Below are 23444 nucleotides of genomic sequence, written 5' to 3' on the forward strand. Positions count from 1 at the left end.
AACTTAAAAAATAACTTCTCATACAATGCTCAAATGGGGTGTATAAATACTATAACGTGATCTACTCAACCTCAGGAACATCCCCATATTTTTAAAATAATTTTTCACCGTCGCACGCGCCGGCCAAGGCACGTGCCTGGCACGCTGACGATGTCAGTTAACGCCGTCAGGAATATTTCGTTAACTTTAACGGATTCCGTCAACGGCGTTAGGAATATTCCGTCCAAACTGACGGAATATTCCGTCGTCTTCTCGGGCGAGGCTCCGGCACCGTCGCCGACGCCGAAAAATCGGGAAAAACTTCAAATCGTCCTATCTTCTTCGTTTTTCAACCAAATTTCACAAAATTGGTACCAAAATGAAGCTTACAACGAGAGGAACAAGATCATACCACTTTCAAGTGCTAAAATCCATGAAATCTCGCCTGGAAAATACCCCCAACTCCGGCCAACCTCGAAACTCGTGAGCCCGACGTCCAAAACCTTCAAACGAACCACCCCGAGCCTCCTAAGGACCTCACCAAGCTTCCTACAAGCTTGAAATTCCCAAAAACATAAGAATTTACGTGTGCATGAACAGTACCAAAAATCGGGTATCCCGAGTTCGACGTGACAACGAAGGTATCCTTACCTGAAATGGGTATGGTTAGACTCCAATGGACCTCACGAGCATGGATATGTACTTTGTTCCTTCAATCTGTGAAGATTTGGGTGGTTTTGGAGTGTGTCCGTACACATGGGATAGAAAATGGGAAGGGAAATGGCACGGGATGGGTGCAGGGATAGGGAAAAGGGTGAAGGGAATGTGTGGGGAAAATGTGTGGTGCAAAACCAGCCACACCAAGCTCAAAACAACCACACAACGTAAAAATCACACTAGGGGCAAAATCATCTGTTCACGCGTACGTTTTAAGATTTTTGGAACGGGCTGTCACACAATGCATTGGAGATGCAATTCCGGCTTTTAGAGAAGGATATTCTACAAATTCAAAGGCTCAGTTGTTTTCTGCCAATCAGGTTCCTTTAAAATAAATTAAGATATTTGAAACGACCGTGAAGCATGAAAACATTCCCCATGATGTATGAACACCCTATATTTATATTTTCCTTTCAATTATATATATTGCATATGTGTTCATATATTTTGTCAACACACACACACACACACACATACACACACATATATACTTGTTCATGGAATATGCAATTATGCTATGTGGAATTTGTGAGTCAAAACATCGAAATTAATTTAGAAGCAATTAGGGTTTTAACCCTAGAATTTGAAAAAACAAATTAAAAAAAAAAAATTACTGGGATTTTTGCGACATAGGTTGTGGCTCGCCGCCACGACGCCAGAGCACCACTCTGGCTTGCAGCCAGCCTTGTTGAGCACACCACTTAGAACGACGTCGTTTCAACTTCTGGACTATGTAGCAACCCTTTAAGCTTTGTTGTGCCTACACGGACACTAGGCCTCGCCCTGGTAAGGGTTACTGTGGCCTTCAACCCCTCTTGCCCAAACCAGCAACTTTTAAGTTGCTGGGCTTTGTCTTTAGTCCCTTGCCCAAACTTGCAGCAACTCATTGTTTGCTAGGTCCACCCCGTGCCCCAGGCCTACTTGTTGGGCTACGCTAACCCTTGGCCCAAACCTGCCAACAGCCTTAGAGCTGCTGGGTTTGCACTGCACATAGCCTAAATTGAAGCCAACCCGCGGCTGGGCTTCACGCGCACCTATCCCAGGCTAGCCCCGTGTTGGGCTTGTATTCCTCGTGTCTTTTTGTGGCTTAAAACCAATAGTCTAGCTGTTGGGCCTATCCCAGACCTACGACTTATGGCCTGTAACCATGATTAGGCTGTCTTACAGCCAACTTGTGGCCTACTAAGCCTTTTTAGGGCCTTGCCCTGAACACGGCACCCTAGCCTACCTAGATTAGGTTATAATTTTTCAAACCCAATGCTATTCTTTGGCATTCCCGCTAATATTAACCCCAATGGTATTATTATTTTTCTTCTACAATCAAACCTAAATGGTTACGATCTATTAAATTAATTAAAGCAATCAGTAGTCCATTAATCTGACAATTAATCCGAAACTATTGGCCTGAAGCCCACTTTTTGGCAATTAACGATTCAATAAATTATTTCTTTTCTTTGAATCGTTGACTCGATTTCGTAGTCTCGAATCACTCACACTTGAGTTCCTAAAGCAACCCAAATCCACTACACTTAGTTGTATATTGTATTATGTGTTCTTACAGGTACCTCCTTTTATGAACCGGAAGTTCATAAACCAAATTGAACCAATTGATGCAAATTTCTTCCTCCTTGTTATTGGACAAAACTGCACTTACAAAACAAATAACACCCTAGGTCAAGGCCAAGAGCCTCACACGCCCACGATGAATGGGGGGGCTTTGGCCGAAGAACCTCCGATACCAAAATTAGAATTTTGAGGGGAAAATGTTTGGAGAATTTAGAGAATTTAGCAAGAGAATTGGAATTGAGTTTTGGAGATAATGAGGTAGTATTTATAAGGGTGTGGCCGACCCCTTTAGGAGGAAGAGGATCGGCCACTTGGTTGGTATCTTGGGTAAGGTTCATGATTTGTAGCTAATTAGGAATAATTGAATAATAAATCAATTAATTAGCTAATTAATAGAATAATTTCCTAATTGATTAGATATAATAAAAAAGGAATGATTTGTGAGTTACCTTGTGGAGAGGATTTGATGAGGATGGATGAAATAAGTTTTGAATTATTACCTATTTTGGGCACTTTTGACTTGATTGAGGGATGATTGTCCACTGCTAGCGCATAGGAGTCCCGGTGTGCCCCGAGGGTAATTTTGTCCTTTTTACCCAAAAATCCATGTCTCGCCTTGTGATTATTTTTGGCTCCACAGAACCTGCAGTTTCAAATTTAGTGCCTTTGAAACCCGAAGTTTTTATAAAACAAATACACACATGAATTGCTAAGGGTTGAGTGTGTTTGTAATGCGGGCCCCAACATTGCAAGTTTGATCGCTTGACTTGCCTCACACGCGCTTAAACTACATGCGCCTAGCACAAAAAAAAAATAATAATAAAACATGGCTAACGCCAGTTCCACTTAGGCGCTGAGTTGGGCTATTCCTGCCTTGATTGAGCAGTCAAGTTTTACTTCCTTCCATTGTAGCTCGACTCATTAGGGTGGGGTGGAAAGGATTTTGGGGGTTTTGAGGGATTTAGTCACCCAACTGCTTGAGCAATTGAGAAGAGTGGACTTGCTCTTATTGCCATTGTTGTTTTGTGAGACTCACACACATAAATGATTTGAATCAGTTTCAAAATTAATCTAAATAATCCTATGGAAATTGATCATTTCAATGACCAAACAAAAAAGGTTAATAATTTCTGGACATCGAATAACACTATATTAATGTCGATATATGCTCAAACTAATCACTCTCTCCGAATCTTTTGGTGAGGATCATGGGGATCCATAAATCGTGTCTGTTTACAGCACATCATGCAGTTAATTTTTGTCAAATATTGTTTATGTTTATTTTTAAATAAAAATATTTAAAATGATTATGACCACATGATGTACGATGAATAGACACAATTCATAGATCCCCGGGATCCTTACAAAGAGGATCCGGACTCGCAAACTCCATGAGGTAAGTCGATAAATGGTATTATTTAATTGGCTAGAGTTTGACAAACGACAGGGAATCACCGTCACATCTCTTTTAATATTTTGAACATTGGCGACAGATCAGATGCAGCTCTTGGTGATGAAAACAAATTGCAATTCCACCTCTTAGTTGGACAGCTCTCGTTTTGTTTGGAAGAAAAGCGAAAAGGATCATCTCCAGATCCCTTCCTCCTAATCGATTCGGACTATTGAAATTTGATCAAACGGCTACAAACAGGGACCCACTTTAAAAGTTATAATAATTTTCGCTGTTTAATCAAATTTCAATGGCCTAAATCCCTGAACTTGGTGGATTAGGCGGAAGCGATCCGAAAATGATCCATTTTCAAAAAAAAGTAATCTTTCTAGAACCAAAAGGTCTCCCCTCTTTAAAAAAAACTTCTTCACCAACCATTAACAAAACTTCTTCACCAACCATGCAAAAGTATTAAAAATTTAAGAGAGATTACTTGTGCAACATTTTTAATTAAAATATTTGCTCACCAATTTAGATTTTCATTGATTAGTTTGCGCTTTCCACAATACAATTGACTAAAGTATGCTGCATTTAGATATGGCTAGCCTTCATCCGGGCCTTCACACGCGTGTAGAAGGCATTTTTTAAATTACAGCGTGCTACGCACGACTTACATGTTTTAAATGTATTTATATGCATAAATTGACAAAAGGTAAGTCAAATATTTGAAGTAAATGAATAATCTTAGATCATGCTAGAAGAAACCTCTCATAAACCAATTAAAGCAGCTGAATTCACATAATAAAATCAGTCTCTACAGAATTTACATTAAGAATAGAGAAAATAATATTGAATGAACAACTGATTGAATTTCATTATTGCTAGACCATTATGAAGCTGAGCCCACCCCCTCCCCCTTAGTGTAGAGCGCCTGGGAAAGACATTTTTTATAAATGGCATTACACGTTTCTTAAGATGTTGTGAACGTATTTAAAAATAGAGAAAATAATATTTCTTGAACATCTGATTAAATTACATTATTACTAGCCTATTTATAATAAAATAAAATAAAATAAAATAAACTGTACTAATTTATCACCCGCATTACGCGCTTCTTAAGATGTTTTGAACACAACATTCATGATTTTTTTTTTATATTATATTTTTCTTTCTCCTTCACACGGACACCATCAACTTTCACTCATCCTTCCATTTTTTATTCTTTTCTCTCTTCCCATTTATATTTATATTTTATTTTATGTTGACCAAATTACCAAATTGCCCATGCATTATTTGATATATTATATTGTACTGCTTTTGGATTTTTTATTGGTTAAGAGGCAATTTTGTCCTAATATTTTTATCGAAGCCGTGACGCCAAATTGAAAGTATTCATTGCCCCATTAGCTATGTATATAATATATACATATATATATATATATATAGTAGTTCTGGAATCCTTCATCCACCGTTGTCGTTTGTAATTTGGTGTCCGAAACTTCTAACAAAGCAAATTACAAAGATGTCCCTACCCTTAACAGGTTTATGGGGAATAATGGATATGTAAGGTTATAGTATTGTTCTCTTTCATGATATATACAGTAATTTGCTTGAAAGCAATACTCTATAATGGTGAATAATCTCTTTAAATTCAAAATTCAATTCCCATGTATAACCAGTTCTCTATATTGTAATAAGTTATAATTGGGGTCCAAAAATCCTATTTAGGAAATACATAATAAAAGGATCGTGGGTCAGGTACTTGAACTGATTCAAACCTTCGATTAGCGGCATTCATTAAGGATAAAAAAGTTAAAAAATAATATTTCAAGTATGTAATAGAATAAACTCCATATTGTAACAAATTATATTTTTTGTTTGTTTCATCTTGAGGAAGCACGCATCCACATATTTATAAATGTCAATGATTACAAATATATACAAAAAATAAAATACTTGCCGTTCAAAGAATCCTATTTAGGAAATAAACATTAATGAAGGATAAATAATTCAATAAATAATTTTTTTAAGTACACCCTCTGTGACATCCCAGATCACCCAGGGGAGTGATCCTTATATGTATATTCTCATCTCTACCTAGCACGAGGCCTTTTGGGAGCTCACTGGCTTCGGGTTTCGTAGGAACTCCGAAGTTAAGCGAGAAGGGGGCTAAAGCAATCCCATGATGGGTGACCACTGGAAAGTTCTCGTGTGAGTTCCCAAAAACAAAATCGTAAGGGTGTGGTCGGGACCCAAAGCGGACAATATCGTGCTACGGTGGTAGAGTGGGCCCGGGAAGTGGTTCGCCTGGGGCCGGGATGTGACATCCTCTATTAAGTAATAACCTCCCTAAAATTATAAAACTGGTTTGGTTCAAACTGTATAACTTTAAAGAGGTTTTTATTGTATTGTGTTTGTGTTTACTTACATGCAAAGAACGAAAAAAACAAGCAAGTCTCATGTTGAAACAAAGTATGCGGCACATAAATAATCAAGAATAAAACTTCATAACAAAATAATTCGATATGATTCTTAATCACGACTTCTGCTACACTGAATACGTAAGTAATGATGCAATAAACAAACAAATCCACTCACTAATCCCTATAGTTTACACACTTAAATATGTGTTAAACAAGTGATGTTCAATCAATCAATCAATCATACAATTTGTAATCATGATCTAATTTTCTTTTCCTTGTCCACGGAGACGCGTACGTGCCCGATTAATAGCAAGCAAATGACGTCATTCCATTGTATGGATTATCCATACCATAAATGTGAGCCCAAATAATTTTTAATTCTGGTCTGGACCACGTTTGGACATTGATAATTCACAATTGAAACTGCTACTGTTCCATAGATGCCGGTCCTGCTTTCCATTTTAAACGTAGCGGTGATTGTGTCGAGAGCCTAAACGTGACTGTTTAATTTTCTTCCTTCTGTTCGGTTGCTGGGAAAATGCAGGTGAAGAATTGAATTTGAAATCATAACCCCACTTTACATATGACCCTTCTAGGGTTTTGCAAAAGAAAGGAAATTTTTAATCAATTTTCTTTCTTTGTTGTTGTGTTTGGTTGCTGGGAAAATGCAGGTGAACAAATGAATTAGAAATTGTAAACCCATTGTGACATTTTGCCTATGAACCTTCTGGCGTTTGACCTCAAAAGATTTAAAATTTATAAGAAATTTTCCAACTTTTCTGCTTATCTGTTCATATTCCAATTTTTGTAAATTTATGAGCTAATTTGGTGAATATCTGATGCCTGTGTGCATTTGAACTGATGCTGTGCAGGTTGCTTGCAGAGACCATCCGCATTCAAGACACCTCTGCCTGAAATTTCCCTTCGAGACGACACCCCATGAGAGCTACTGTGAGCTGGTAACAGAGTTTTACAACTACAAATATTTGCATCTTGTGAATGCATCCCTGATTCCCCATTTATATTGTTTAACTTGGCATCTCAAAAGTGAAATCACTGATTTTCTGTAGTGCTACTGCTATGTTTGCGATTCTGCCGCTCCATGCGGCTTGTGGAAGCTATCACATTGCCACGCCGCTGCGCACATTGGTGACTGGATGTGCAAACGGATGTTGGTGAAGCAGCAAGCCGCGGTGAAGAAATGAACAAAGCTCCTGTTGTTTAGCCGTATTGCGGATAACGGTGCATGAGAAATACCAGAAATCATTATGGTCATTTTATGAAAAATTTATGTTAAATTGAGAGTATTTTTGTCAAATCAATCTCACCACTTGAACTTGTGGTTTTTTCAATTTAACGAAGATCTTTCACAGAAGAACCAAAATAATAGACGATGAATAATTTTAGAGACCACTTCTTTTGATTCTAAATCTTAGGACCAAAGTAAGGAGTTATGTCAATCTGAGGGATCATTTTAGTTAAAAAGCCATTTATAAAAATAATGAGTTGTCATGTCAATTGGTCACCAATATTTGGCGGAATAAGTTAATGTCTTTAACATACGATATTATTTACAGTGAGAGAATGTGCTAAGTCTCACAACAGGCTAGTGTCTTTAGAATTATCTATACCTGAAAATGATTGCAAAGTATAAACATGTAACTTAGGCCGGTCAGCAATGTTAGTGTGTCAATGCCAAATATCTTGGACCCGAGTTTGAATTCTGCTAGTACAACGCATAGAATATGTGATTTAATGATTGGGCTTACAAACAAAATAAATGAAAAGCCCAAAATTGGCGGCCCAATTATAACAAGAAACCCTTGCCCTCGCGAATCATCAGATATCATCATCCATCATCTGTCTCCATCTCTCTTTCTATACACGCTGCTCTTCCCCTTTATCCGTTTCAAAGTTTCCAGAGCTCCGTCGACGAACCCAAAAGATGTCACCGGCTCCACTGGTTCAACCGGAGTCCGCCGCCGACGAGGTCACCTCCGTCGAGCAGCTCCTCAAGAGCTCTAATGCGGTAAAGCCCTTCCCTTTTCCCTTTTTGTGGAGATGAAATAATTTGTTTTCATTTTCCATTTTTGTTTGTTTACTAAATTTTGAATGTTGGACTGGTATCATTGGCACTTGGCAGAACAAGGATGAAGACGAAGTGGTGGTTGAGGACGTGAAGGACGACAATGACAAGGACGAGGAGGACGACGATGAGGACGATGACGAGGACGACGATGATAAGGAAGACGGCGGTCAAGGTTGCCTTTTCTTTCCTTCCTATCCTTTCGATTCTAGGGCATATTCGTCATTTTGATTTTGCAGTTCATTTGGTATCTGTGCTGCTTCCTGGATGATCTCAATTGCTTGGAGTTTTGGATTTTGTTATGAGCATTGAGAGGGTGCAATTTTCAGATTTTATAATAAAATCTATGGAAATAATGAGAGCATAAAAGTTTTGTTGGCTGATTTTGATGTAGGTTTTGAGATGTTTTCGACCCGAAACCTTGTTAGGAATGTAAAGATGCATAATTTTTTGTTCATTTGTGCTAATGTTTCGTAGTTGGCCATTTGGATTTTAAATTTTGGATTGTTTTTTACCCAAAGTGTAGTTTTGTTGGATTACAAAGAGTATATATTGTCTACGTTGTCCTTTAAGTGACGTTGATTAGATGATGATCAACAGGTGGAGGTGAGGCTTCGAAGCAGAGTAGAAGTGAGAAGAAGAGTCGAAAGGCAATGTTGAAGCTTGGTATGAAGCCTGTAACGGGCGTTAGTAGGGTTACCATCAAGAGGACCAAAAACGTAAGTTGATGTTTGATTTCCAGTTGGTGCAATTGGGACGTGGTTCTATAATGCTCGACGTTTCATTGTTTGTTTTCTATTTCTTGGTGTTTCAGATACTATTTTTCATCTCGAAACCTGATGTGTTCAAGAGTCCGAACTCTGACACCTATGTCATATTTGGCGAGGCCAAGATCGAGGATTTGAGCTCTCAGCTGCAGACACAGGCTGCTCAGCAGTTCAGGATGCCAGACATGAGTTCTGTGATGGAGAAACCAGAGATTTCGGCAGCAGCTGCTGGAGCTCAGGACGAAGAAGAGGAAGAGGTTGATGAAACCGGGGTGGAACCTAGGGACATTGATTTGGTCATGACACAGGCTGGGGTATCGAGGAGCAAGGCCGTCAAGGCACTCAAGACTCACAGCGGGGACATTGTCAGCGCTATCATGGAGCTCACCACTTAACTGGCCAAATTCGTAGTTTTCCTCGAGCTCATTATTTCCTTAATGAGTGTTTTGAATCACTGTTGTGTCGGTCATTAGTTTTTTTAGCTCAATCGGAAGCCCGTCTATGTGGATCTGGATTATGCTTCTCTTTTTCTTTTGGGGACTCAAAACATTGGCAGTGGTTTGACAACGAGTTTATAAATTTTGGGGACTAATGATATTTTTCTCTACCTGTTTTAGCTTTGATAACGAGTTTATAACTAGTCGATCCAAATTATACTGTCTATAGGGCTATTTGTCGCTTAGCGTGGTTTATGTTGTCATTTAGTGTTATAGTTTAATAATAATCTTCTTTAACTGTAAGTCAGTAAGTGGGGGTCGTAGGTTTGACTTTCAAAGATGAACTCTTACCAAAAGGAAAGCGTTTTTGGGCATTCTCTCTCTGTGTACACTTTTGTTTGCTTATGACCTTCAGTTTAGTTAAATCAAAGAAGAATCAATAGGACTTTCAATTAAATTAAATTAAAGAAGAATCAATAAACAAAAACAAGCAGTAAAGAACGGAGTTAAAAAACTAAGCATGTGCGAAAATCGTTTTCCTATCAGAAAATAACGCCAGTGCTTTAATGATTGGGCTTGGTGGTGCCGCCAAAAACTAGCGGCCCATTCCGAAACCGAAACCCTTTGCCCGCGCGAATCATCACGTCTCGGTCTCTATACACCGCCGCGCCTGCGTGGTGGTAGCCGAATTGCTACTCTTCAGTCTTCATATTTATCAGTTTCATAGCTTCTCGATCTCCGCCACCAAACCCGAAACATGTCACCAGCTCCACTGGTTCAGCCGGAGGCCGCCGCCGCCGCCGAAGAGGTTCTCTCCGCCGAACAGCTCCTCAAGAACTCTAATCAGGTAAAGCTCCTCCCTTTATTTAAAGTATCCATTCTGTTTGGTTCATAAATATATATATTTAATTCGGTGCTGCGAATGTTGTCAGAACAAGGAAGAAGAGGAAGTCGTGGTCGAGGACGTCAAGGACGACGACGAGGATGACGAGGATGACGACGACGACAACAAGGAAGACGGCGGTAAAGGTTTGTTCATGTTTTTTTGTTGTTGTTCTTATCCTTTCGATAACTTGTAGTTTTGGATTTGTCATGAATGTCTTCGCGTGTTTTAAAGGCATGTTCGATTGGTAGGAGCATAAAGAGGGTGAAAATATTAGATTTTTTGCATAAGCTATGTAAATAGTGAGAGCGGTTGGCACAACGGAAAGGTTGCTCAACCTCTTTTCAAAGCGGAGTCTTGTTGGCCTAGGGTTGCCTTACGGAAATAATGAGGGAAAATCACGTAGCTTGGTTGATTTTGATGATAATTTTGAAATGCTTTGGATGGAACTCAAAAGTCAAATCGTGGTTCTGTTTGTTCTAAACTATAAAGATTCAAACTTTTTCATTCATTTACACAGTACTTTTGCTGCTCAATCACAATGAGTATGTATTATATCCTGTGTTGTCCTTCGAGTTATGTTAATTCGATGTAACAGGTGGAAATGAGTCATCGAAACAGTGTAGAAGCGAGAAGAAGAGTCGGAAGGCAATGCTGAAGCTGGGTATGAAGCCTGTTACTGGTGTTAGCAGGGTGACAATCAAGAAGACCAAAAACGTAAGTTGATGTTTGGTTTCCAGTTCGTAAAACAGAGATATGGTTATGTGATGGTCGATGTTCATTGGTTGTTCTTTTTTATGTATTTCAGATACTATTTGTCATATCGAAACCCGATGCCTTCAAGAGCCCAAACTCTGATACCTACGTCATATTTGGCGAGGCCAAGATCGAGGATTTGAGCTCTCAGCTGCAGACACAGGCTGCCCAGCAGTTCAGGATGCCGGACATGAGTTCTGTGATGGGGAAACCAGCGGTTTCCGGAGCAGCTGCTGGACCTCAGGCAGATGAAGAAGAGGAAGAGGTTGATGAAACCGGGGTGGAACCTAAGGACATTGATTTGGTCATGACACAAGCTGGGGTGTCAAGGAGCAAGGCCGTCAAGGCTCTCAAGACACACAGCGGGGACATTGTCAGCGCTATCATGGAACTCACCACTTAATTGTTTTCCTATCGCTCATTGTCAGTTGATGATGAGTTTTTTTGAATCAATGTCGTTCGTTCGCAATTGTCATCCAATCGGACGCGGGTCTATGTGTGGATGTATTGTGCATTTCTTTTCTTTTTCTGCACTCAAAACATTGGTAGTGAGGTCTTCTGGTTTGCTTATGTACTTCACTCCTGTGTCATGAGTCATTGAGGTTTCTATTTCATCTTTTAATTCTGCCACATTAGAGTTGTCTGCTCCATTAATTCGGATGCACTAATTTTACAAAATTTCTGGAGCACATCAATGATTCTTAACCGCGCAATGTGTGCTGGAAAATTCAAGGTAATTAACTGATGAATATGAGCAACTTAAAATGCAATGTATACTTTGCTTTAATTTGTAGGGGCTTTTGCACCAAAATTGACATAACTCTCTCCTTTGGTCCCTAACAATAATAATCGATAGTAGTGGTCATTGAGTTTGTCCGTAAATCATTTTTGTCATTCAATGAAAATTCTGTCAATGTCCTCTTTAAATGGAGGGTTGGTTTGACAAAAATACCTTAAAATGGTGGTCACATGGTCGTTCACGTTACAATTTAACGAGGATATTAACAGATTTTTCACATAAATATCAAAATGATTTATAGTGGACAAATGAATTTTCTTTATCAGAAACCAAAATGAAGAGTTATACCGATGTCAAACACCCTTATTTTGGCTAAAAAGCCCTTTGTAGGCTGACATAACAACATGGTGTTTGTTATTTTATTAAACTATAAGCTGCACAATTAATGAACAAGATAATTGATGCAATTGAAGAACTAGATTACTGAAGCAGGCTGAGGCATCCTCTCCAGGCTCTAGCTGTTAATTACCCTGCAATTTGCTCGAATCTCACCGGCATTGCCCGTTAAGACTTCGAGCTGTCCCATCTTCACCATTGCAGCAGAAAATTTATTCTTCCAAAGGAAAGGAATCCTTGCGTTCTGTTTCACTTGGTTTGCGGTTGCTGAGTTTGTGAGGAGAGTTTGGTCTGATGTAAACAAGCCTCTGTTTTTAAGGATGCCAGCGTAGTAACTTGCATCCGTGACGGTAGGGCTGGCTGGGTCCATCGGAACCACCAAGTTTGCATTTGTGTTGCCTTGCGGGCACTGCTGCTTCAACTGAGCAGCGTATGCCGGATCTAAACTGGGGTCCTGATTTGTTGTTGCGTTAAAATTGTACAATCTGTTGCTGAAAGAAGTGCAATGAGAGCGGCCAATGGTGTGCGCTCCTGCAGAAACAAATTGTCTGATATATAAGCAGCTTTATTTGTTGCTTAATGGTATAATTTTCACAAGAAAAAATATTGAACGTACCAGAGAGAGTAACCATTTCTTGTTGTGTGAAACCCTTGTTTGCGAAAAGTTGAGTGAGGTTGTCGACATTGAATGTCGGGAGAGGGAGGTTTCCGGGTATGTCCGAAGCTTTGGAAATTTTGCCGTCTCTTCTTCCTGCAGGAACGTCATAGCCAAGCCCTCTAGTCTGCATGGAAAATCATGGATATATTGATAAGAAGGAGTCGCATAGATAAGGAAAATCACGTGAATTTCCTTCGTACATCGCTTAATTACTAGTGGATAGGATGTTGGGATTCTACTAATGGGTCACTTCTGAGTTTGAAACTTCTCCCCCCATTAAACATTGCAATAGTTTTGAACTCTCTCATTTCCCTTAATAATAGTAAAATTTGAAAGGAAAAAAATAAAAAAACAGATCTTACAATAACTATGCTGTCCCTTGCTGCAAAAGCAACTATATCAGCGCAGGATACAACACCTCGGCGTGCAGCTTCAAGTCTGGCCTTTGCTTTGTCAATGACTTCGAACCCTCGAAGACTTGGGTTGTTTGCCGGCGAGTCCTTTTCTGCCGTGTTCGAGGAAGTAGAATCGATGAGCACTGATGCATCACAACCCTAAAGGAGCAACATTCAAACATTCATTAAAATTTTAACATTATTTCTACCGTGTGGGTCAAGTTATAACAAGCACGTTAAATCCTACCCTAACAAAGCAGTCATGAAAGTGCATTCTCACAAGACCGGCTGTGACGCCTGGATCCCGAAAGAAAGCTTTTTGAACCTCGTCCTTAACGATTGTCTCTGCTAAGGTGCACGAAGTTGTATAAAACCCTACTTGGAGCTGCGAATGAACACTCTGAAAAAACGAGACCACAACTAAAAGTCTGAAAACACGACTTAGATTTAGCGGAGTACTCATTTTCTTTACTGGTTAATTACCCCGCTTAACTTAATGAAGGATTATCGAATAACGATTTGTATTTATAGCCAGCAAATGCGTGTTTAATCGCGATTTAATTATTGAAAACCCAGGAAATCAAGCTGGTAGCTGCCCCCCAGCGAAGTCATCAAAGATTTAAAATATTTGATGAGCAAGTAGAAGAAAGAGGACAAGCGTGGTGGTTCATATGACGAAACTTCAACTGTTATAGCATCACACTAAATGCCACCAGAAACATTATCTAGGTTTTAAGTTTTAACTGGGATTGCATACTTTCTGCCAAAAAAAAAAAATGCCAAATGGAAGGATTCAAAATGCAGGTTTGTATTTTTTTTACTTTCCGTGTGCGAAGATAATTATTTAGAATTCCAGTTGTCAAATAGTTGTGTAAATGGATAAGAAAATGTAAATTAAGACTGGATCCAGGGTGGATACTCTTTCAAAATTTGGCACATTGTAGACTCGGTATGGTTGGGTTGGCCGTGAGACAATCTGCCTATCCATACACCCACGTCCGATCTTCTATTCCACAATTTAGATTGGATAGACATTGGATAGGATAGAGACTCATTCAGAGCTCAAAGGCAATCTTGAACATTCAAACTAAATCTGACAATCCTCTTTAACTCATTTGGCTGACGTTCCTTACACAAACCAAGTGTTCAGATTTACTGATTCTTAGGCTCTGGACACTAAGATCCGTGAGGATCCAACTTCCTACACATTAAACATGTAATGACAAACAACTTCTGCACTTATTCTCCTAATCGCGTCTCTTGATTATTTTTAAATTTATTCGATTTAATAACTAGATGAAAACAAGAGGGAGAATGTCGAAGGTTAAAAACGGTGTAGAAATTACTTTCTAGGGCAAAATCATAAGAAAATTGTTGTTAACACTAACCATCTGCGTTATAAGTCTAGGAGTGCTTATCTTTTGGAGTGAGATTTTTCAGTGTGTCCATAACACAAGATGATACGTCATATGTTATCAATTGCAGAGCCAATGTAGAAGCACTGGCTGCTGCTAACCCCAATAACATATAAAATCCCCCTTCGAAATTTCATTTGACCTTTATACTAGCTAAGACAAATGAAATAAGGAGACCTTTAATCAATATTATTTGGGATATGCTATCCACACACCTTGTTTTACTTCTCACACACCCCTTGATAATTTTTGTCCATTGATCTTCTTCAATTCATCCGATCCAACGGACGAAAATTAAAAAGGTGTGTAAGAAGTAAAATGGAATGTGTGGATAGCACAACCCTATTATTTAAGTTGACACAAACCAAATTTACGTTGTTTGTGTTCTATTTCACTTAAAAAATTTAGCATGCTAATTCTCAAATAAGCTAAAGACTTACCAAACGCACAAATGTCTTCTACACCTAGACTTCATATCTCTTAATTCAAAGCTTCTACAGTGTTCAGCTCGGTCAGGCACCTCATCTCACATGATTGTATCACAAATCCCAATCATATCTGTTTTTTCTCATCCTAAGATTTTTTTAGAATTGTTGTATTGATTGATTTTGAATGAAATTTTGCAGAAAAAAAAATTATAAATTAGCAATTATAAGTATAAGTATGTTTAATTTTTGGAAGCTTTCTATTTTATGACCCTGTGGTTGCAAATTTCTGACTCCGCCGCTATGTACTATTGTACAAGTGGATGGAATTCTTTTTTAAGTGCCCCTCTGCTTGTATAATGACATTATTTCTGGCACACAGAATGAAATGTAAAATTAATATTTGAATTTTCTTGATGAAATGCAAGCATGCACGCATCTTCCCACACAATATAAATAGATTAGAAGACTCGATCGTAATTACATAACTCTAGACTAGGAGAATCGATCGTAATTACATAATTCTAGAACACACTCGTTCCGAACAATTCAAATTAAGTTCAAGAACTTTGTACAAACATATTATATCCAGAGTCATTTACCTCTTTTTTCAACCCTTTTTTTTTTTTTTTTTTTTTTTTTTTTTTTTTTTGAGTTTTTAATTTGGACACACGCAAAGAAGAACGAGGAATCATCCACCATCCAGGAAGGGATGTTTTCTTTCCAGCATCAGGTTCATCAGTTCTGCCCCCAAATCTCCTCCTTCAAGACATGTTCCCAATCCGAGGAAGAGCTATCGTGCCAACCCGCCGGAAGCAGATTCCCAGGACAGTTCCGATTATCTGTCGGTGGACCATCCACGAACAGATCGAACGCCTCAGCATCAACCATACTACCTTCACTACTGTCAGCTTCATGACTCTGAAAAATAGGTTGCTCTTTCAGTTCTGAACTTCCACCCTCTGATCTCTTGCTTATAAACGGCCAGGGGTTTCTCTTACCAGCATATCCAAGACCATCAGTTTCCAGCAGTTGCTGCTCTTCTGAATGCATGTAAGAGTTGTCAATCCGGGATTTAAGGATCTGAAGCCTCGGCATAACAGAAGCCTCACAGTTGTTTGACAGGCCGGTTGTGCTAGAACAAGGAGAATCCTGGATTTTGAACTCGGGCAGTAAGCTATCACTCGTGTTAGGTGCAACTGCAGATAACTTGGGTTTTGGAAGAAGTTGCCCTTCAGTATGCAAGTCAGCGTAGTTTTCAATCCGGGATTTGAGGATATTAAGCCTGGACAGAACAGAAGCCTCAAAAGCGTTTGATTGGCTGGTGTTGATAGAAATGGAAGAATCCTGGAAACTGAACTCAGGTGCCGAGACATCACTTGCGTTGGGTGCAATTATGTCTGTCTTGGGTTGAAGGCACACATTGGAGCTGGATGATTCCTCCATATTGGAAAAACTAATGAATTTTGATTTCTCAACCCGGTCTCTTATGATACGAAATCTGGCCATAACAGAAGCTTCGTTGTAATCATCTGTCATCCCAACTGTATCTGATGTAGGAGAATCCTGAATGGAAATACCATGTGATGATGAGCTACCATCTACTTCAGGAGGAATATTATCAAACTTGTTCGGTTCAGAAACCTTGGAGCTGGATTCACCCCCATTGGCAGCACCAATCAAATTTGTGTTCTCAACAAGTTCCCTTAAGATACGAAATCTGGCCAATACATCATTTTCCTGGCTTAATACAGGCAAATCCTGGAGATTTGAAGTTGGAAATTCCTGAGCATCAAACGTCAATGGATTGACTGGGTTTGAATCAGGGGAAACCTCCGACACTGATTGCTGCATCATATCTGCATTATGTATAAAGTCGTCTGAAACACAATCATAAAATAAAGATAAGGTCAAAGTTTATCATTTATAGGTTACAAAACTACAGCAGCAATGTAAGAGTATTAACCTTTGGATTTCTCTGCCTCACAGTTTTCCATTTCTATCTTTACACGATTAAAACGAGCTTTATAATTAATGGAACATAATACAGCTTCAGCCTCGAGCCAAAGATTCTTGTACAAGAGGGCTTGAGGGTCTGTTTCCTCAGCATGAAAATTTTCACTAAGAATCTTCTTTATAGCCTACAAAACCGAGGTCCATGGCAAAATAAATAACTTTTTGTACTTCCTCATCCCCCAACGGGAAGAAATAAAACTTGACATTTTACATTATGATGCTAGGGATAGGGGTACCTGAGTCATTTTATCTTCTTTTGCCATGTTTTTGTCACTTTTCCCAAAGACAGAACCAATAACTTCATCCTGAATGTTAGAGGCGGATGCCAACGGGCCCCTGTCTGTACTCACAACCTGAAGAAATTATTCAGCCAAGCAAAACATTACTAGAGTATGAGGTAGTAACTGCATGGTGAAGCGCCCGCTATTCATTTGAAAAATTAAGTCTGAAATAAGATTCCAAAAACTTAAGCAGCATACCTTATTATGCTCTGTGAACTCTCCATTACACTGAGCAGTGTTTTGCTGGAACGATGGCATTTCCTGTGTCGGCGACAAATTCTCACCGTTCTTTGATATGCAGATATGCAGGTTATTGATCACAGCTTTTATGGCCTCATTATCATTTTTCTTCAATTGAACCCAGCCATATGAACAATTACTAAGCAGCAATTCTGACAAGCTATTCATTGTATCAACCAGCATACGTGCATCCACTTTTAGCATAGTATCCTCCCCATCAGATTTGGAAAGCTTAGTAGGTGCATCCTGTACAGATGAACACAATATATTTTCTACAGCATGAGAAGGCACATGTGGTGAACCATATTCCATGGTGTCACTGACATTCAGTTTAACATCTGGACCACAACTCAATGTTGTTTTCCTTATTTCTGTTGCTAATCCAACTTCTCCACCATGACCTTGTTCCATGGTGTGAGAATGGCCAAAGAGACCAAAGGAATTGTCCCCATTCCCTGATTTATGGAGGACATCCCTGTAACTTTGAGGTCCTCTATCATGGCTTGCTTCTGAGTCATAAGTGGTCTTCATCGCATCATCTAATTTATGTTCTCCAAAAGCTGAGTTTTCAACTGAATATCTCTTCAAAGGAAGGGTCAGACCATTTTCCAGCCACCCAAGATCATGGTAGTCAACTGTGTTCTTGACAGGCTTTTGGGAGGAAACATTTTCCGCAGCATTTAGTGGAAACATCAGTGGCATTGGAAAATGCAAACCATTGCAGTCCTCTAGTTTCTTTATCTGTTCTGGAACTCCTTCAGAGGATTCCAATGAAGAAAAACGACTACCAGGAACTCCTTTCCAGCAAGGCGAGTCCACAGCAGGATTATTAGGATCTACATTGTCAGATGAAATTGGAAAAGAAGTGACGGTTTCATTTGTATTAAGTGCCACATTAAAACCACCAGGACTAACATGAGGATTTTCAAGTCCAGATTTCGCTTTAAACACATGATCCCAGGGATTCTTGTTGAGACTTCTATTATTTGACAGCTCTTCATTTCTTTCTATGAAGAAGCTATCATTTATTCCAAGTAGACTGTCAAGTTGGCTTGAACTGAAATGACCGTTGCCTTCAGAAACTTGTGGCAGACGAGACTCTTGTACACTAGAGGTATAATAATGACCACGATCTGTCTCAGCTGCACCACTTCTGAAATTCAACCTTTTGAACAGACCTATCTCTGGTTCTGAAGATTTAGGGCCAGTAAATGGTATTCTAGTGGCAAAGGCTGAGGAAGACTTTGAAGTGGACGAAATATCATCCATATTAGCATCATTCCGTCGTTGCTCAGAGAACACACTGTACGGTGTTTTACAGTTTGTGGTGTTTGTGACAAACTGTGAGGATGATGCCTTAGGATGGGCTTCTGGAACTGCTGAAAATGACCCCGTGACAGATTTTGAAAAGTCAGCAGGGATGAATTTGGAATTTTTCGCCACAAAGGATTTATCACCTGAGTGCTCTGCACTTACAGATCCACCATGCTTTTCCCAACCCAGAATATTGATGCTATGTGATGCTTCTTCACAAGAGGGGTCTGCACATTACACAGATAGTTAGGGGGAAATAGAGTAGGGTTGCATAACAAAGAGAGTGAAAAAAAAAAAAAAAAGTAGTTGCACTGGAAAAATTCCATAGGCACATAACTTGGGGGAGACATACCTTGTTTCATGTAATTCTTGTACAGTGATGAGCTGGAAACATCAGTCTTCTTTGAGCAGAAATTTCCACTAAAGTCTCCCTGTTTACCCTGCTCCCACTCCCGCAAGCCACCACACTGAGTAGTATATTTTGGATCAGAAGGGTTTTGACCATAATCCTTGTGAGAGGTGCTATCCAAGGGAGCGAAATGAGTAGTTGACAGCCAATCATGACTAGGTTGATTAGGAACCACCATGGGGGGAACACTCGGAATTGTTGAGGATAGATAAGAGGGATAATAAGGTTTTGCCTCAACAAAACTAGTTGCAGCAGGATCGAAGGATTGATCATACTTAAACACACTGGATGAAGCGGTGGTAATAGTGTTCAAAGGAGGCAAGTTTGTAACGGATGGTTCAACAGTCTGCAGGCCTGCATATCCATACACATTTGATGAAGGAATTGAATTGAAATCTGGGGATGGATTGACAAAGAAATTAGACCCCGTAGTGATTGGGTGAGAAGGAAGCCAACTGTGCAAAGAAGAATTTATGGGGGCAACATAAGGTGTCTCAATCACATCAAGTGGGCTAGACATGGGTTTCGGCACAGACCGATCGACAGTAAAAGGTGGAGCTAAAGCCGATAAGCTTGAATACGATGATGAAGAATATGGATAAAATCCTCCATTTCCATAAGGCACAAATCCCGCCATTCTTAGACCTTGGTTCTAACACACAAATTAAGTAAATAGATCAAGACCCACTAAAATTTAAATCATCTCAAAGCCATTTGAAATAACAATCAGAGCTAAAATTTCCAAAAACATGAACATTCACTACAAAAATCAAAACTTTATGAAGAACCCATGTATCAAACAGCATAAAGATAATCAATTCACAATTAAATTATTATCATCTTTGAGAATCGTGCAAAAAATGAAAGAATTGGTGATGCTGCTTACAATATATTACGACGGTCAGAGCATCCCTTTTCAACAATCGCCCAATTAACTGGGTAAAACAAGGAGGAAATAAAAGCACAAAAGCTGTAAAATTTGTAAACAAGCAGCGTTCCCTAGAAGATAGAGATATATATATATATATATATATATATATATATATAGTCGTCTTGCTTAACTATATCCTACAGCTACATCAATAAGAAAACCCAGATTACAGAATATGGCAAAAACAGCAGAATCAAAAACCAATCTGGAAATAATTCAAGAAATCAGAGATTTCGCAGTAATCGGAGAGAAATTCATACCAGAGGAGTGACGAGTGAGGGAGAGAGAGAGAGACTGGTGGCAGAGTGTCCTCCGGGTCTTCACCGTCTAAGAGAAACCAGGAAAGAGAATTTCGGGTAAAAGTCACTCTGATTGGTTTTGGCCTTTGAATTTCGCTTATCTACAAAGAAGCCCCTCTCATTTCGCATAAATGATTTACCTCCACCTACTTTTTGACAGTTCGTTTTTCTTCCCCTTTGAACTTGTTTTTCATCTTTGTGCATTTTCTATCACCTCCTTGAAGTAGGGGTGAATTGGTGACGCAACCTTTTTACTGTTATATTAGTTTGGTTTAATTAATTAAAGACACGAATATCAAAATTTAAACTATTCTAACGATAATAATGGGGAGTGAGCATGAACAAAAATATTTTATTTCATCATTTTTCTCAAGTCTAACTGAAAATTTAATATTAATCATTTGCGTTTGACGTCTTAAGTTCGATTCTTCTACTCTCAGTATTGTTGTATAAACAAAGTACAATGTTCAACTTTGACATCTGCAAATTGTGAGTAAGAAACGGAAGAATATGGACTTGTATGTATGAATCTAGGTCTTAAAATTGAAGTCTTTAATGGAGATCGTAATATTGTTTGTCAACAAATCAATTTGTATTATATTATAACGCATGTATTTTTCTTTCATTTTTTTATATACTTTAAATTTATGATTCACTCATATTATAATACGTGAATTAATTACATCCTATAACATTCTTCATTATTACAAATATTAATGCATGAGACCCTAGTTTAAACGCTTGTAAATAAGGGAAAAGCGTGACTGCGTACTTGGTCAAAATACTCTTTCAAAAACATGACTCTTTGTATTTGAGTTTTGCACCAATTTTATACTTATCCAGTTTTATCCAGTTTGATACGAAAGTTGTAGAGTTCTAGAGTAATTTATGATCACGAGCTTCATCGCAAAACTCGACAAGGTTTGGTCCATACTTATGAGAGCAAGGGAGTTGCAAATGGACCAAATTAAAGAGGGTCTGATAAATTAAACCAATTTTATTATAATTGAACCAATATTTGTCTCAAAGCATTTTTCAGGTTTTTTAAATTTACTGATAACGGGCTATACTCCATTGACTCAGCTTGAGGCTTGATCTGCAATCAATAGAATACTAATAACCCCTTTTCTTAAATTAGGTAATTAGTTAAACAATATTTCTGAAGTCTCTCGAAATCGCAGCATTATTTTGTACTAAAAAAATGAAAAAGAGACTAATTAATTAACAAAAACCTGCTGCCTGCAGTATAAATTTGTATAATATATGATCCAAGATTACATATGCATGTATGACTAATAATGAGATAAATTAAACTAATAAAGATTACGGCAGAAAACAAAGATTTCATATACACCGTTTTCATGAAAGTATACTGCAGCATCAAGAAATAAATACAGAGATAAAGTAACCAAAGAAAAAGATATCAATGAAAGACTTGCAAATTAAGCAACCAATTAGAGAAAGAAAGCCGCCCAATCCATCTCATGAGGCTTGAGTGTGTATCCATCAGTGACGTACACTAGCTTAAAAATATAGATAGAAGGAAGAAGCAGCGTCGTGAGTGGAGGCCGGCCGCGAAGCTAGACGAAGATTATTCACGAGACCATGAAAACTGGCACTGCGCTGCCTTGCCGGTACAAGCTGCTCCGTCATCCTCGCAAGCGCTGCCGCGTATAACCCTAGCAGCTCTGCAACAATGCCTACCCTTATCATCCCTTCTTTTATAATTAATTTTCTCACCCCACACAAATTGTAGAGCCTCCTTTTAAGAGAGCGAGAGCGCGACTCTGAGAGAGAGAGAGAGAGAGAGGTAGCGTAAGAAATTACGATCTTCAATTCTCTGTTTCAAAGTCGTAGATTGTTGGTGACTTATATATACCTTTTAGTTGTTGTAACGGGCGGACTTTATTTGGCCAGATTTGATTTTAAAGATAATGGATACCACGGTAACGGCAAAAAATGCAATAAATCCATACAGATTACATTCTATTTCTGGTTGGGTTTTTTGAACTTTCTGGTATCTTCTATTTATTTTTCGTATCAAGTTAGGCATAACGTGGATTATGGATCAAAATTACCATATGGAGAGACTTTTTCACCCAATTTACGCACGCCGTGATCAAATATCTGGATCAAAATGTAATGATTAAAGTGGTATTCATCACGTTTTGTTCGCCTGGTTTTAAGACTTTTGCTTGTACCGTTATCACCTCAACGCATTTTGTTGGCTGATGTGGCAAGAACCCAGTGGAGGGTTTTGGAAGGATGGGCGTGCAGTGGCTTAAAAGTTAGAAAGGTCTTTGTGTACTACCCATATGACAATTCGCGTCAAATAAGCATGGAAAAACGCCATGTGGTCTGCTTTATGTTGCTTTCCCACGGAACAGGATCCTCCCTGCATCGATTTGTGGGAATTTTAGGAATAGTCATTCATCGTATATCTTACGATTAATTTTTATTAGGTATTATTTATATTTAATTTTAAATAATAAAAAATCAAATGATTTCTAACTGCACGATACATAATGAATGACTAAAATGTAAGGATTTCTAGGATCTCGACAATTTGAATCCGGATAGAATCCAATTCTCTTTTCCACATGTATCTGACTTAACATTTGTGATTTTTGTGCATTTGTATATATATATGTCATGTTATTTAGTTAGTATTACAATTTTGAATTGCAGTAAATTGGTAACAGTATATGGGCACATGATCATCATGCTGAACCCTACCAAAGAGATAACAAGGAAGAAATTTGTCAAATCCTGCCAAATAATTTTGAATATAGATAAAGAGTAAAGAGGGGATAGATAAGGCCAGTACCCATTTTCTTTTGACCACGAAAGTGAAAGGATGTCGATCATGGAGAAAATCATGTTTACGAACTACTACGGTGAAATTTTTACATATATGTCTCA

At 38.6% G+C, this 23444-nt stretch overlaps 4 protein-coding genes across 4 annotated transcripts; 2 read left to right on the forward strand and 2 right to left on the reverse strand.

Moving 5' to 3' along the window:
• The first annotated feature begins 7942 nt into the window (after positions 1–7942).
• LOC103951564 (nascent polypeptide-associated complex subunit alpha-like protein 2) lies at positions 7943–9535 on the forward strand. Its single transcript, XM_048564854.1, has 4 exons — positions 7943–8104; positions 8219–8336; positions 8762–8880; positions 8976–9535. Exons 1-4 carry the CDS (start codon positions 8021–8023, stop codon positions 9321–9323), a joined length of 669 nt encoding a protein of 222 aa, XP_048420811.1. The 5' UTR covers positions 7943–8020; the 3' UTR covers positions 9324–9535.
• A 140-nt stretch (positions 9536–9675) lies between these two features.
• Positions 9676–11636, forward strand: LOC103951566 (nascent polypeptide-associated complex subunit alpha-like protein 2). Its single transcript, XM_048564855.1, has 4 exons — positions 9676–10212; positions 10298–10394; positions 10847–10965; positions 11057–11636. Exons 1-4 carry the CDS (start codon positions 10123–10125, stop codon positions 11405–11407), a joined length of 657 nt encoding a protein of 218 aa, XP_048420812.1. The 5' UTR covers positions 9676–10122; the 3' UTR covers positions 11408–11636.
• A 442-nt stretch (positions 11637–12078) lies between these two features.
• LOC103951563 (peroxidase 5) lies at positions 12079–13699 on the reverse strand. Its single transcript, XM_009362991.3, has 4 exons — positions 13440–13699; positions 13160–13351; positions 12756–12921; positions 12079–12670 (listed from the first exon to the last, which is right to left on the reverse strand). The coding sequence occupies exons 1-4, from the start codon at positions 13653–13655 to the stop codon at positions 12258–12260; spliced, it is 987 nt and encodes a 328-aa protein (XP_009361266.2). The 5' UTR covers positions 13656–13699; the 3' UTR covers positions 12079–12257.
• Positions 13700–15770: 2071 nt separating this feature from the next.
• On the reverse strand, positions 15771–20624 carry LOC103951561. Its single transcript, XM_009362987.3, has 6 exons — positions 20484–20624; positions 19236–19944; positions 17528–19110; positions 17285–17401; positions 16999–17173; positions 15771–16912 (listed from the first exon to the last, which is right to left on the reverse strand). Exons 2-6 carry the CDS (start codon positions 19927–19929, stop codon positions 15771–15773), a joined length of 3711 nt encoding a protein of 1236 aa, XP_009361262.2. The 5' UTR covers positions 19930–19944; positions 20484–20624.
• Positions 20625–23444: the final 2820 nt, after the last annotated feature.

This window comes from the organism of the source record quoted next, unplaced genomic scaffold (assembly GCF_019419815.1).
Source record: "Pyrus x bretschneideri cultivar Hongxiangsu unplaced genomic scaffold, Pyrus_bretschneideri_v1 Contig4, whole genome shotgun sequence".
Lineage (NCBI taxonomy): Eukaryota > Viridiplantae > Streptophyta > Magnoliopsida > Rosales > Rosaceae > Pyrus > Pyrus x bretschneideri.